This window comes from Pagrus pagrus, assembly GCF_965226575.1.
Source record: "Pagrus pagrus genome assembly, chromosome: 17".
NCBI lineage: Eukaryota > Metazoa > Chordata > Actinopteri > Spariformes > Sparidae > Pagrus > Pagrus pagrus.
The window spans coordinates 20518241-20532031 of NC_140201.1; the positions used below are offsets into that span (position 1 = coordinate 20518241).

Genomic DNA, 13791 nt, shown 5'->3' on the forward strand with positions numbered 1-13791 from the left:
GTGTTAACTAGTGTAAACAGTCATTTCACATGGTCATAGATAACCTAACTCAAGTGAAAAATAATCACAATAAAACGTTTTACAAGTACTATAAAGCTAGAGCAACTTTGGTGTACCAATACTACCGAGGCATACAGTACAAAACTTGTTAAATTATTTTTGTTCAAACCATAATGATTGTAGATTGTGACCTCTAACCTGGCCTGGCCTGGAAGTCCCAACACTCAGAGATCAAATAAAACACAAACTACCAGCAGTGCTTGCAGTACCAAGTACATGCTTTTCTCTAGATTTATTACAGATACAACAGATGTCTTCATAAATAGTTGCATAAAATGTTAAAGCCGCAACATTGCACATGATAATCAAACAAAACATACAATGAGTGCATTTACAGTAATTTGTCTTCCTCCGCCTCCACATTCACTCCCGTCCGATTGGCAATCACTGCTGCCACTAAGCTCCGACAGTCTCATGTCCAGAGTCCACTGTGAATGTGAGAGGGAAGAAGGCAGAAGTCTATATACAAGGTAAGGCTTAAACATCTCATATCTGCGCAACACAAGTTTGTTCTAGGAAAAGCAAACGATGGATGTCTATTGTTTCTTCTCAGATTGGACAGTGCAGCATTGTTACTCGCGACATGGTCATCATGGTATCTTAGATTAGGTACATTATATAAGCGCAGCCATCAAAAAGCTCTGATCAGACGTATAAATGTCTCAATAAAGTCAAGAACCTCAGTCACTGTCTCCAGGTGTCTACAGAGTCCAAAGTAGCACAGCAACTTTTAACTGATGAGCATTTTCTACAATTATTCTTTTTTTCTTGGAAATGTAGAGACAGTACTTTTGTTTGTATACATTGTTTCTATAAGAAAGGGCTGCTTCTCAAAAGTCTTTGAGTTACAGTTTTAGTGTAAAAGAGCAAAAACACACAACGTCTGTGTCCCTCGAGCAACACGAGGGAGGGCAGTTTGCTCTGAGCGCTATCACTAGCTTTGTGGGCATCACTTTCTCCTGAAAGCTCTGCGCCTGTGCAGTGGTGTCAAGGCTCGATCAATTAGCTCCTCTGATCAGCTTTAACTCTTGCAAAGGAAAATAAATTACTTCATGTTTTTTTTTTTCTTTTTTTAGATTTTTGTTCGCTTAACTACAAAATCTGTTTTGAGTTGAAACCAGCAAGCAGCAGTAGACAAAGGGCATCCATTAATTTAGGTGATTGGTGAGAACTCTGTTCTCAAGGGCTCTGATTGGCTGAAGACCCTCAACAGGTCTCTGGTTAATTGGTGAAAGGACTACAGGACTTTAGTAAATCAGCATTCTGTGAAAGAGGATAAGATCTGCATTCATTATTTCTCCTTTTACATATAGACCACCAAGATGCTCAACTCCAGAGGAACCTGCAGCCCCTCCAGCCTCGGCACTGATCACAAACTGAAGTCTGTCCAGTTCTTCAGCTTTTGTTTGCCACGATCAGACTGGAGGCAGTAGGGAGTGAGGGTTGTTTGGACTTGTGTATCCCATCCTTTAAACTTGGGGCTGAAGGCGACTTTGGATGAAGCTCCTGACTCCTCCGATGGCCCGGGCATCAGTCTGATGTTTCCTCCTGTCTATGAAGGAGATGAGGCGGGAGGTGTCCAGGCAACCATCTGCTCTGGCCCGGCCGTCAGCCGGCCCAGCCTGCAGCCACGGCTCCTGAAGGCAGAGCCCGGCTGGAGGCCTCCTGCCTTGGTCGGTCCTCAGGAGCAGGCAGATGAAGTCCCGGGCTGCCTGGCTGACGCCCTGGAAGTAATCCCTGGGGAAGCTGAAGTCTAGCCGGCAGATGTTCAGGCACGTCTCCTCGGCGCTCTCATCGAGGAAGGGGGAGGCACCGCTCAGCAGCACATAGGTCACCACGCCAAGGCTCCACAGGTCAGAGGTCAGTGACACCGGTTCTCCAAGGACCATCTCTGGGGAGGCAAACTCAGGGCTGCCCAGCAGAGGGTGACTGTAGTGGGCACTGTTGAGCTGGACAGCATCACCAAAGTCTGTGACTTTGACCGTTGGCTGACCACTGGAGCTGTGAGCAACCAGGAGGTTTTCAGGCTGGGAAAAGAGATCAGAGTGTCACCATTAGTCTTAAATACACATAAACTACATGACAACCAACTCAAGATCAGGTAAGTGTTGTAGGCGTTCTGAAGGCAAAATCTGTAACGTGTAAAGGTAAAAAAGTTTAGCTTCAGACCACTCATTATTTCAGTATATTAAGGTTTCAGGCCTGGCTACATCTTAATGGAATAGCCTGATATTTAAGGAAATGTGCTTATTTGCTATATTGCACAGAGTTGGATGGAAGGACAAAATCTAAAGAGTAAAAAAAAAAAACATATGAGAGAGGTATTGAAGGGAGTTTCTAAGATTTGAGGACTTTTGGGGCTTAGACCGGTTGTAGTGGTTTCCAGGGGGATACTCTCATTCAAAATATGTGTCTTAATCAAAAAATGAAATGTGTATCTCAAAAACTGTTGCTATGCTAACTTTGCTGTCAATGTGACATGATCAAAACAAAATGGGATTGGTCATAAAACTTGGCTTGGGTGTTGTCACTGTTTGTAGCACTATGAGACTGAGAGTAACATGAAACTAGGTTTGGTGTCTCAAGCCTGCTTCTGCTTCAAACCTTTACCAGTTAAAAAAAACAAACAAAAACAAAATCTGTATATATTCATTTTTTCCTCACATTGACTGACTGTGAGCTAGCTAGTGTTTGGAATAGTAACCCCATTAACTGAAATGGACAGAGACCTGTCAGTCAATAAGACAGAAGTATTTCCAAAATTTTACTTGAAACCCGCTCTGATTGGTCCTTTGCCTCTTCTTCATTCTATGGAGATAAAACACTACAACACTCATCTTCTTTAGTGACAAACTGCTCAAAATGCAGAAATATTCAAGGCTAAATAAAACGTTTTCAGAGCTACATCCCCGGATGCCCCAGTCAGCTGATGCTCATGTTGGTATGGATTGCATACTGTAGCAGCAAATGATTGTGTTTTTACCCAAACTGACAGCTCTGGTCAGTGATGTACAGTTCTCCTGTGCTGCTGAATGTAATATCAAGGAAAATAATTAAAAAAACATTAAGGTGAAAGTCCTTACTTTTATGTCCAAATGTACTATTCTGCTGTTGTGAAGGTAATGTAAAGCTTCTAAAATGTCCCGAAGGTAGCAGGCCACTTTCTCCTCCGTCAGATTCCCCCAGCTAACAATGTAGTCCAGCAGACGACCTTGGTCCGCCCTGACACGTAAACACCACAAACACGGAGGTAAAACTTCAGATGGAGAAAATGCAGGTTTATCAATGCTGATCAAGCTAATGAGTATAATTCCGATCTAATTAAATTGTGTTTGATTTGTTCTGTACTCACATCTCCAGGACGAGGGCGTAGCTGCTGGGGGTTTCATACGTGTCTATCAGGCTGACTATGTGAGGGTGTTGGAGCCTCTGGAGCAGAGTAAGTTCCTGAGTCACCCGGTCCCTCCTCATCAGCTTCTTGTTGACGTGTTTGACCGCCACCGTGCGCTTGGTGCCCCGTTGGTCACAACGCTTGACAACAGAGAAACGACCTCTGGTGAAGAAAGAGGATTGATGTTCAGAGGTCAGTTAGTTCACTTCAGACAGTTGTTTTGGTTGTTGGATTGTTTTCATTATACGAGTCAGATTACACCTCATAAAAACACATTTTAGGTGTTTAACAAGCCAATAAATGTCTTTCAATCATATCAGGAAGAAAACAGTGATTGTTTAATTCATAGCAAGAGGACGCAATGTTGTTGCAAAACCTGTACATTGGTGTAACCATGGAGATGATAAAGAGTCTTATACCTGCCCAGTTCGACCACCTCTGTGTAGTGAGCCTCGAAGTTGTCCTTCCAGCTCACTCTCACCCCGTCAGTGGACACAGCTGAGACAAGTAACAACACAGACAATTAATCCATGTCCAGACTTGTCAAATAATCTCTGGAGCAATTGATACAGTGTATTGTTCTCTTACCTAACACTCTGAGGCTAGCTGATGATGTTACGCTGCCAAGCTCATTTGTGGCAACACAAGTGTAAATGCCATCATCCTCAGAGGCCACGCCGATTATCCGCAGCGTTGCTTCACCTGTATCACTGAAATAAATGCACGCATGTTAATATGCTGTACATCTGATTTCAACACTAAACTTCTTCACTTTTAAGCACTAATTTTCTTTTGTACTACAACAACTGTTATAGTAAACAGTCGTGCAGTGATACTCAGATTGTGTTTTCTCACCTGTAGGCGATGCTGAAGTGTCCATTGTTGGTGAGATTGCTCTGGTTGGGTCCCTTCCAGGTGACAGCAGCCCGCGGTCGACCGCAGACCTTACACCTGAGGGTGACGCTCTCTCCGTTGTCACAAGTCACATCACTCAGAGGTACAAGGAATTCTGGGGGAACTGAAAGAGGGGGGTAGAGTTAGAGGTTTAATGCTGAAATCTTCAAAAATCATCCTCAAACACAATTTGACAAAGTAGCACTTACCATCATAGATGTAGTTTGGATTTAGAAGCTGAAAAGAAAAAACAAAAAGCACGTCAGAGTGAAAAATGCACTTCAGTGGACTAGAGGCAAGACTTAATAGCAGCAGTACAGTGTCCTCAGATGTACTGATGAACTCACCTTTACAGAAACTTTATTGGCCAGGCCATCTCTGGACTTCCTGTAACCGTTTTCCAGCTTGGTCTCTTTCTTTGCCTCCTTCTCCTTCTTCTCAGACTTTTTACGAATGCGCAGGGACGTGTGCCAGGATGATGACTTCCTACTAGGACAACAAAATCAAACTGTTTAACTTAACAAGTAGGTGAAAGTGTGACTTTAAGGCCGACACTGAGGGTAGACTGCTGAAATGAATCAAATGAATCAAAATATACAAGTATGTTGAACTGATGTTATTTTTAAAAATCAGTTCAGGACAACATCCTTCAGAGTGTGGATGAAGGTTTGATTAATATGAGACAATAAAAATAATTTATTCTTGAGTAACTTCTCAGAGCTCTTACTTGATGGGTCCCTCTGGGCAGTCGGGGGCGATGGCCGAGGTGTGTCCCAGCACAAATCCGGGGATCCAGCCCTCGGCGGCGGGGCCCTGCTCGGTGGCTGCCCTGAACACCAGGAACATGTTTTGCTGGTTGCTGGCCAAGATCTGGACCACCTCGCCCTGAATGACACTGATCTCATCCTCCTTCACTGCCATGTAGTCCTGGGTCACCAACATGGTGGATACGCTACTGCTGCTGCTACTTTCACTCTGCACCACGGGAAGGAAACAATGTGGAAAATCGTTGAGTACAAACTTGTATAGTTCATTGTAGCAAAATCATGAATTACAAACACTTTGACCAGAAATCAGCTTATATAAAATTTGATGCTATCATCAAATTTTTTTAAGAAAACCGATACTTTTGGTGAGGAAAAAGTAAGAGAAAAGTTTGAAGCAGAGGACAAACACTGGAAATAGATGTTCGACTACTGTCCACTTGATAAAGTCTTCAGAAAGAATTAGGGTATAGTGCAAGAAAGACTTAAAAACAGCATTTTATTATTTTTGTCTTGGAAAAACAAAGAACTGGATGAAGAAAAGGCAGGAATAAGATGATTTCCATTTCACTCGTCTTTGCTCTGCAGCTCCAGGCAAAGACGAAAGGAAGAAGGTTAGATTGAATGAGAGGATCTCTGTCAAGTACGTTTGCAGGTGAACCACAAACGCCAGAGGTTAGTTGGAGGAAAAGTACATTTCAGTAACACACCATGGAGACAGCAGGAGGTGAAGGACGGCCAAGAGGAAGTCAGGTGTTAGTATAAGCTTTGTAAGACTTAAGACATCTACAGACACCCTTGAAAGGAAATCACTGGAGAGCTGATTGAGTTCCAATAGAGAAATTCTGAACCTGAAAACACGTAGAAAGTGGGAACTTGTGCTAGAGATTGTCTTGAGAAATGTTCTAAAGCTAGAGAAGATGACGTTGGAGAGCAGTGAAGGTTGTCAGAGATGTGTAGTAGGGGACAGATTAGTAGAGCTGGCTGCAGCAGGACAGGAGACAGCAGGCAGACAGGACAGACCAGGCCTCCCTCTGCCTCGGTGTTAGTCGGTGCAACACTGCGCAGCAGCTAGTAGTCTTACCCCGTTACTCTGGGTGGACTGGATGGACTGCTCGCTGGCCGATGAGCACGTACTCATGCGGTCGGCTTCCTTGCTGTGCGTGGAGTGTCTGTGGGTTTGGCTCCCAGATCCAGAGCCAGTCTGGATCTGGTTCGAGTTCTGACGGACCGGAGTCTCTCCTGCCTCGCCAGGGAAGGTGAACGAGCCAGGCCTGCTGGCTGGTGAGCCCGGCATGGAGCTCCAGAATCCAGATCCGGACTTGTGGCCTGGGCTAGGAGGGGGAGGAGGCAGGCCATCCTTGCCAAAGGCAGGAGTGGCCAGGGGCGGGGCCATAGGGGACACGGCTCCTGGCCGTGGTTTGGAAGTGGGTGTAGAGGGCAGTGGCCCAACTGTGGCACGGGGAATAGGGGCTACAGCGCTGGCAGGAGTGGGGGTCTGTGTTTGGTCCTCTGGGGTCTGGATAGGGCGCTTGCCCTGTGGGCTACCCCCTGGAGGGAGTAGGGAAGGAGGGACAGGACAAGGGGACGAACCTGGATCATAAGTGAACCAAATTCATTCCTCAGTCACATCTTTGATTTTGCCAATCAAAACAAATTTCACAAATACAGATAAATGTTCCATACCTGACATCTTGTTGGGGCCGTCGGGGTCGCCGCCTGGATGGTGGCGTAGGGGCTGGGGCAGGCGGGAGGGCTGGGGGATTCTGGAGGGCCGACGAGAGCTGCCCTGGGGCCCTGAAGGGATGGCGCTACCCTGGGAGTTTCCACCTCCGACTCCAGGCGGCACACTGGACCCACTGCTGCCTCCAGCTGGAGCTCCCATGCTGGGCACACATGACCCACCGCTCGCCCCCACATGGTTCCTCTGATACTCTATAGGTGAGGTCAGAGCTGTGACAATGTACAAAAAAGACGAGTGTAGCCATGAAGCAGAAAACCTATAAACCTACAAAACCTATCCTGTGTGTGTGTGTGTGTGTGTGTGTGTGTGCGCGTACCATTGAGGAAGTTGCGTTGGCTCTCGAGTATCTGGCTGATCTGAAGGGTCCAGACCTCACGCACCCCCGGATGGGCGGAGTGAAGCACAAAGGACTCCGTGGTGCTGTTGGTCGATCTTGAGGTAAGAATGAACTTACAGGGATCGCCTTCCACGTTCTCCTCTAGACCCAAACAGCTGACCTACAGAGTGCAAAAGGAAACAACAGAGAGGGAGTCATACTGTTGCATATCATACTGGTTTTAATACTATCCTTTAATTGTTTTGTTGTCACATTCACATGAATATCTTAATTATTTTTAATGATTTACATCTTATTTTGTTTTAAAACAAAGTACAACAGAAGAAACTTATAAATAAAAATATATTAAAAAAACAAATAAAAACTCCCATAAACAGCAGTGGAGATTCTCTCCCCGTTGCACACCATGTCTTGTGTCTGACTTACCCAAACAAGTTTTTTAAAAAGAATTGAGCAGTAGAGCTGCATTGATTAGTTGATTTAACAGATTAGTCGATCAAAAGAAAATTAAATGCCAACTACTTTGATAACCAATTAGTTGCTAGCGGTTGATATAAAACTGATATTTTAACTGCTCAAACTTTATATATATAGCTCCTTTCAAACAAATCAAAATGTAATTCAAAGTGCTTTACAAGTGACTGAAAAAACATTAACAAAACAAAAACGGGTTTATAGACTAAATGACCTGCAAATTGAGGCTACGACAAATGTTTATGTACAATATCAATTAATATACCGATGAGTTTCACAATAAATGATTGCTGTTTTCAGCAAATATACAGTCTGTAATTCTGAGAAACTGATTTTTCATAGACTGCACTTTCTCCACCAGAGGGAGCTGTAAGCCCTCTAAATTACAAACATTCACTCATCCTATATACTAATGGCCTTCACTGATAATGTGGTAATCCACACCCTTGCCAGACTTTGACATCTGTTACCTTGATGCTGTTCTTGTAGAGGAAGCCTGGCAAGGAGAAACCTTTCTTCTTGTCAAGGGGCTCGCTAAAGATGACCAGCTGCTCAAAGAGGAAGACTCTCCTCTCCTTCATCCGGCCGAGCACACTGCCCTCTGGGTCAGACACCATGAACGTGTCTTGCAGTAAAAGGCGGCCCTGAGCCACAATCTTCCCCTGGAGAGGGAGATGGGCAAAGATGCAAGATGGAGATGGTGATAAAGTTTTTGTTTGTACAGTTAGAGGTTGTTGATGTGAAGTATTACTTCAATTCATAAGTAAGTTTGATTTCTTACATCAAATCCCTGAAGTCGACCGACATTCATCATGTCATTGCACCTTTTTGGCACAATGCACATGACCTCCACAGCTTTCTATAAGACACAAATGACCACAAGGTTGATAACTGCACACGTTTGGCTTGATGTTAAGTGTTTAAGAAGTGGTCTCATTATCTTACCTCCAGCTCCATAGACTCCAGCCCAGCCTTTTTAGAGTGTTTCAGGAAATCCTAAAACAGGAAAAGAAATTGTCAGAAAATATGAATGCAACAATTTAAACTTTTAAGTATCAGTGTACATTATTGGTAGCTATGATTTATAGAAAGCAGGTGACAATATGGTTGCCAGGTGTTAAGATGACTAGTTAAAGGGGAGCAGAAGCAGCAGCTGAAGCTCTGGCGCCCTCTGCTGTATTGCAACAGACCAACCTTAAGCAGCAGCTGGTACTTCATGATCCTCTGGACTGGTTTGATGAGCAGGTCTGAGATCTGTAGCCTGTGTCCCAGCCGCTGCTTCAGGTCCTGCAAATTCAAAGGTCAGAGGTTACTTGAGATGCTGATGGCTAGATGGAGGTTTGAATTATCTGACGTGTGTCAGAGGGTAAAGTGCTCAAAATAATGGGCTCATACCTCAAAGTAGGTATCAATGTACTCTGAGACGATGTGTTCCGACTTGGGCTTGTTTTGACAGTACACTACATACATGTTGAGTCTCCGTTCCTGGATACAAAAAGTATAAAACTTAAAACATGATCAAATGTATAGCAAGCATGTACAATTAAAGTAGAATTTGGTAATCCACTGAACCTGTTTGAGAAAGAGTGGTCCCAGTCGGTCAGGGTCCTCCAAACATTTCTCCAACTCCCCAAGAAAGAAGCTAAGAGAAACATGAGAGTGGGAAGTAAGCTACTGAACCAGTGAACCTGAACAGAAAAGGGTCTATATTCTCTGTATCTGTCACATACTCCTTGTGCCAGTCGTAGATCTGGTGGATGTTGCCAAACACGATTTTGTCTTTTCCCTTCATATCATCAGGGACACCCTCCTCCTTCATCCGACTCATGTAGCCCTTATGATGACACACACAAACACATTAACACAAATTCACACCAGGGAGTCTGTGAAGGTCAGCAAATTAATTCTAATACTTTCAGTGACATTTTAAAATGATAATCTTGCCACCTTATTATTTTTGGATCCATCACACAGCACAGTAATGTATGACTAATGAAGCAGCTGGTACGACTAATGAAGCAGCTGGTAAAGCATGAACTTACCTCCACCACCAGGCCAAGGTCTCTAACATAATCTCTCTCCGTCTCCACCAACTCCAACAGAACGTAACTACAGCAAAGAAGAAACGGACTCAAAATTTAAGAAATAAGGAAAAGTCACAGAAGATTTGCTAAACCAAATCAACGTGCGTCTGTGATACAGATGAATGAAGCAGACGTACTGTCTTTTCTTCAGGACGCTGGTCCTGCGTTCGTCCATCTCTTCGATGGGGGAGGAGGAGGAGAGGAGGGAGTTGTCAGAGGGGTTGAAGGATGGAGAGCTGCTGTCTCCCTGTTCTACTGACAGTGAGCTGGGTCTGTCCTCCAGAGCCTGCACCAGAGAGAAACTCAAGGTAAACTAAAGAGTGTGAAACACAGCACAATATACAACAAATGTTTGTCTGTTTAAAGAGAAGAGCAGCGTGAATACTGCAGTTAATCATGCTAAGTCCAGGACATATGTACAAGTTATATTCACATCCTCTCCTGATGCCATAATCCACATGCCCATTTATCACCACAGGAGCACATTGTTTGAAAAGTTTAATGCTTATAAAATGTTTAATTTTACTCCAATAAATATCACTGAAGGCCCTAAGTTGATCTATGACAAATTCTGACTTACTGATCAAATCAATTTTATTGATAAACAATAGTCATAGCAAAATATCTTCATGTAGGAACTGATGAAGCTTAGTGTGTTCTTGTTTTCCTCTGTCATCCTACCATCTTGCTTTTGACCAGCTCCTCGATGGCGCTCACCAACTCAGCAGCACTGGGCGTCTCTGAACTGGATGGACGGACCGACAGACGAGAGGAGCTCTGGGTAAAAATAGAGAGATGAGAGCATTGAGAAAAGAAAGAGAGAGCATTAGAACATTATAAAACCTTCAATTTAAAACCTATTTCTGCGAACTCTAACTCTGCTCTTTGGCTGATGTTGATACAAGTCTTCTAATTGCTGTGATGAGTAAATTTGTCATCACTAAAACAGACAATAAATATTTTATCCGTTTTCTATGAACATTTCCATGTGAACCTACGTGTACTGAGTTGTAATCGTCCACAAATGGACAGCAAATGAAACCGATTAATATTATCTTATTTGAAGATAAGCTTTTGTTGAGCTTATTTCTTTGTTAGTTTTATCATCAGTGAATGTTTTGTTTTTGTTATCTGAGTGAGCGATGACTGAGTGAAAATGTCTGTTAAATGTTCAATGCTGTAATCTGAAGAGAGATCCAAAGAGATGTTTCCACAAGTGAAACCCCAATGCTCGGGGTTAACTGTATATCTGAAGGTTCAAAGAAAGTGAAAAGGAAAAGTATATGAAATTTAAATGAAAAGGAATAAACATGAGGCTTAAAGTGGGAATGACCAAAAGAAGATATGAGGAAAAAGTGAAAATGTCAGAAAATGGTGATGGGGAGAAGGTCCGGTAAATAATAAAAAGAGGGGTGATGTCTGAATGGAAGATGTTCCGGTTGCTTTCTCAGGTGATGATAAACAGCCTTTGAAATAAAGTAAGGATGCTAACAGAGCGAGAATGAAAGAAGGAACATGTATGTATGTATATATAGTTGAGGAGACTCTCACCCTTGCTGTGCTGTGCTTCAAGACTTTCCCCAATTAGGTTTTCTGGGTGAGGCTGTGTGCCCTTCTGGCCTCGCCAGCGTTTAAAGATGCCAATTACTCGCATGGGTAATGAGGTTAACGCACAGAGGGTAAAAGGGAGATGAGGACGAGCGGGCAGGGCGGGTGAGGGAGGGGGTTGGAGGATGATGGGAACAGGGGGGCTTTTGAATTTTCACCTCAGTGTTGGGTCATATTTAGATAATTATCCAGGAGGGCTGACGGGAATCTTACCGACTTTCCTCTTTGCGTTCACATTCACATCTACTCGTTTCTTTTAAACCTCACTTAGCCACCAAACTTTTCACAAACTATGAATGATAAACATGCAGAAAAAAAGCTGCTGTCCTTAGTTATTCCAATAGACTCAGGGGATTACAAAATTTCCCCAAAATGTGAAGAAGTTGACGCAAATTAGTCCTTTAAGCCTTCTGATCTGCAGTCAAACCAACGAGAGAAAACCTCCACATTGCTTTCACATTGATTTAGAGTAAAGAGCTACGTGCATCCTCTCTTCATCTACATGATCCCGTAGTGCCTTTGCTCATCTGCCAGAAAACTCTGCGTTAAAGTTGTGTGTTGTAGAAACAGGGCAGAAAATATAAGAAAAGAAAAGGTAAACTAAAAAAAGAAGGAAGGAAAAATTCTGCTCTAAAGAAATTCAGGAATGTTTCAGAGTTCAGAAAAATACAAAAATTAGGAAGAATGACGTTTAGGGGACAGAGAAAGGTGTTTTTTATAAAGAGGGAAGTTTAAAAGTCTAAAAAAGCTGCTAGCTTCATTTCCTTTCATCTATAAACTGCTGTAGAAACCAAAGAAAAGACTTTAGCGAGTAGCATTTAAAGCTGAAGAGAGGGGAAAAAAGAGATATTTGAAGAATTGACTGAGGTTAAGAGACAGAGGGGGGAAGAGCGGGGCATTTCAGATGGACAGGTATGGAAACTGAGACAAAGCAAAGACAGGACATAAATCAAGGTAATGCTACAGCATGGCAAACAGCAAACGATACAACCAGGAAACAAAACAAAAGAGAAACAGAAATTAGTGTCAGAGGGGTCTCCACTTTAGTCGAAGAGGAGACTTGGAGTGCCTGAAACTTGTCATTGATTTCTGCTTTAGAAGAGAGGGGAGAATATGATGCAACATGCCAAGATAAAATGTTATGCATAACAAAAACTAAGGAGTCACTTAAAACTGTGTCAGGAAATGCCCTTTTTCAGGAGGAAAGTGGGAGACTGAAATGAGCGAAAATGTAACCTGCAAGAACTAAAAATCATAACAACAATGAGGAGAAAAAGAGCCTGTATAAAAAGTGTTCAAGAATATGTATCTTTTCTTGGGAGAAAACTAGTTAATTGTTGAATCCCAACCCCAGGTCTCCAAATATTGATGCTTTGGGATGGTGGCCCAAGCAAACCATCTTCCTCCAGAATCACTTAAAAAGTTACAAAGCGTTGCCTTAAGATCAAAATAGAGAGTACTTAGATTAGCTTACATTGTTACCCAGTCCCTATTGTCTAATGGAAGTTGGTTATAGTATAGCTACTTCAATCTTGGACCAAATGTGATTTAGTTTCAGTCACTGATTTGATTTTTAAAAACTGAATTATACCTACTCATTAGATATGGAGCTGTGAAAGTCGTCCCCATGTTTACTTTTTGTATATTTTCTGGTAACAAAGAGCCTCTTAAGTTGATGGTATGATCAAAGTTGGTGACAGTATGCAGAAATCACTGTACACCCCAACATGTTAGCTATTAAAGAACCAGAGATATTACAGAATACTTCTGTCAACTTTAAACAAAATATATATCAAAAATACAGATTGGAGCTTTTGAAGGCTTAAAAGTTACAAGCACACCCTGAGAAACACTACATCTGGTATGCGAAAATAAACTGGTAGAGTTGGTGAACGTGCATCCTATTTAGATAAGAAATTGACAAATATGTTAACTGTGTCACTGATCTGTAATTAAAGGGGCACTATATAGATTTAGAGAAGAAATTCAAACTCAAAATTTTAATATTTACAATATTAATGAGGTAATAATATAAGAAAAGAGATTTCTTTTTTCCAAAACTGAATAAACTATTCTCAGTGGAAAATAAGGTCCACAGGCCACTGTTTGGAGCTAGAAAGGTGGCAGGGTCTGCCAAATATAAACAAAGTAAAACAGTTTGAAATTGTTTTATCCTTTAAGGTCAGTTTGTTTATTCAGTCATGAAAATTAAGAGTGACGGTTATTTAGTTTGTTCAGACATATAAAGAAAATCAGTCGATGAAGATCTTTCTATTCTGATTAAAATTCTTCCCACTAAACACTAAATCTGTGTTGCCATATTGAGATAAAGAAAAACCTCTGATAGCATCCAGACTCACTATATACAGATTCTCCCAGCTCTAATTCCACAAGTACATATATAACATATGTCTTCTCTTGACCTAAAATTTTGC

At 42.4% G+C, this 13791-nt stretch overlaps 1 protein-coding gene across 6 annotated transcripts in view; it reads right to left on the minus strand.

Moving 5' to 3' along the window:
• Nucleotides 1-252: 252 nt before the first annotated feature.
• Nucleotides 253-13791, minus strand: part of LOC311272255 (triple functional domain protein) — a gene marked incomplete at its 3' end in the record, with an annotated part of 79745 nt that continues 66206 nt past the window's right edge. For 2 of the 6 annotated variants that reach the window (XM_084378553.1, XM_084378550.1), the window contains 22 exons: nt 10430-10525; nt 9886-10034; nt 9707-9773; nt 9395-9498; nt 9237-9306; nt 9060-9149; nt 8859-8951; nt 8610-8660; nt 8446-8523; nt 8135-8326; nt 7170-7350; nt 6796-7062; nt 6194-6702; nt 5073-5320; nt 4693-4834; nt 4555-4582; nt 4307-4469; nt 4040-4161; nt 3871-3949; nt 3413-3613; nt 3144-3282; nt 253-2087 (listed from right to left, as the gene is read on the minus strand). In XM_084378553.1, the coding sequence (XP_084234679.1) occupies nt 1530-2087; nt 3144-3282; nt 3413-3613; nt 3871-3949; nt 4040-4161; nt 4307-4469; nt 4555-4582; nt 4693-4834; nt 5073-5320; nt 6194-6702; nt 6796-7062; nt 7170-7350; nt 8135-8326; nt 8446-8523; nt 8610-8660; nt 8859-8951; nt 9060-9149; nt 9237-9306; nt 9395-9498; nt 9707-9773; nt 9886-10034; nt 10430-10525 (3627 nt within the window). Of the gene's footprint in view, nt 2088-3143; nt 3283-3412; nt 3614-3870; nt 3950-4039; nt 4162-4306; nt 4470-4554; nt 4583-4692; nt 4835-5072; nt 5321-6193; nt 6703-6795; nt 7063-7169; nt 7351-8134; nt 8327-8445; nt 8524-8609; nt 8661-8858; nt 8952-9059; nt 9150-9236; nt 9307-9394; nt 9499-9706; nt 9774-9885; nt 10035-10429; nt 10526-13791 lie in introns of those variants that run through there. The other 4 variants (XM_084378551.1, XM_084378552.1, XM_084378555.1 and 1 more) reach the window with 4 other exon arrangements.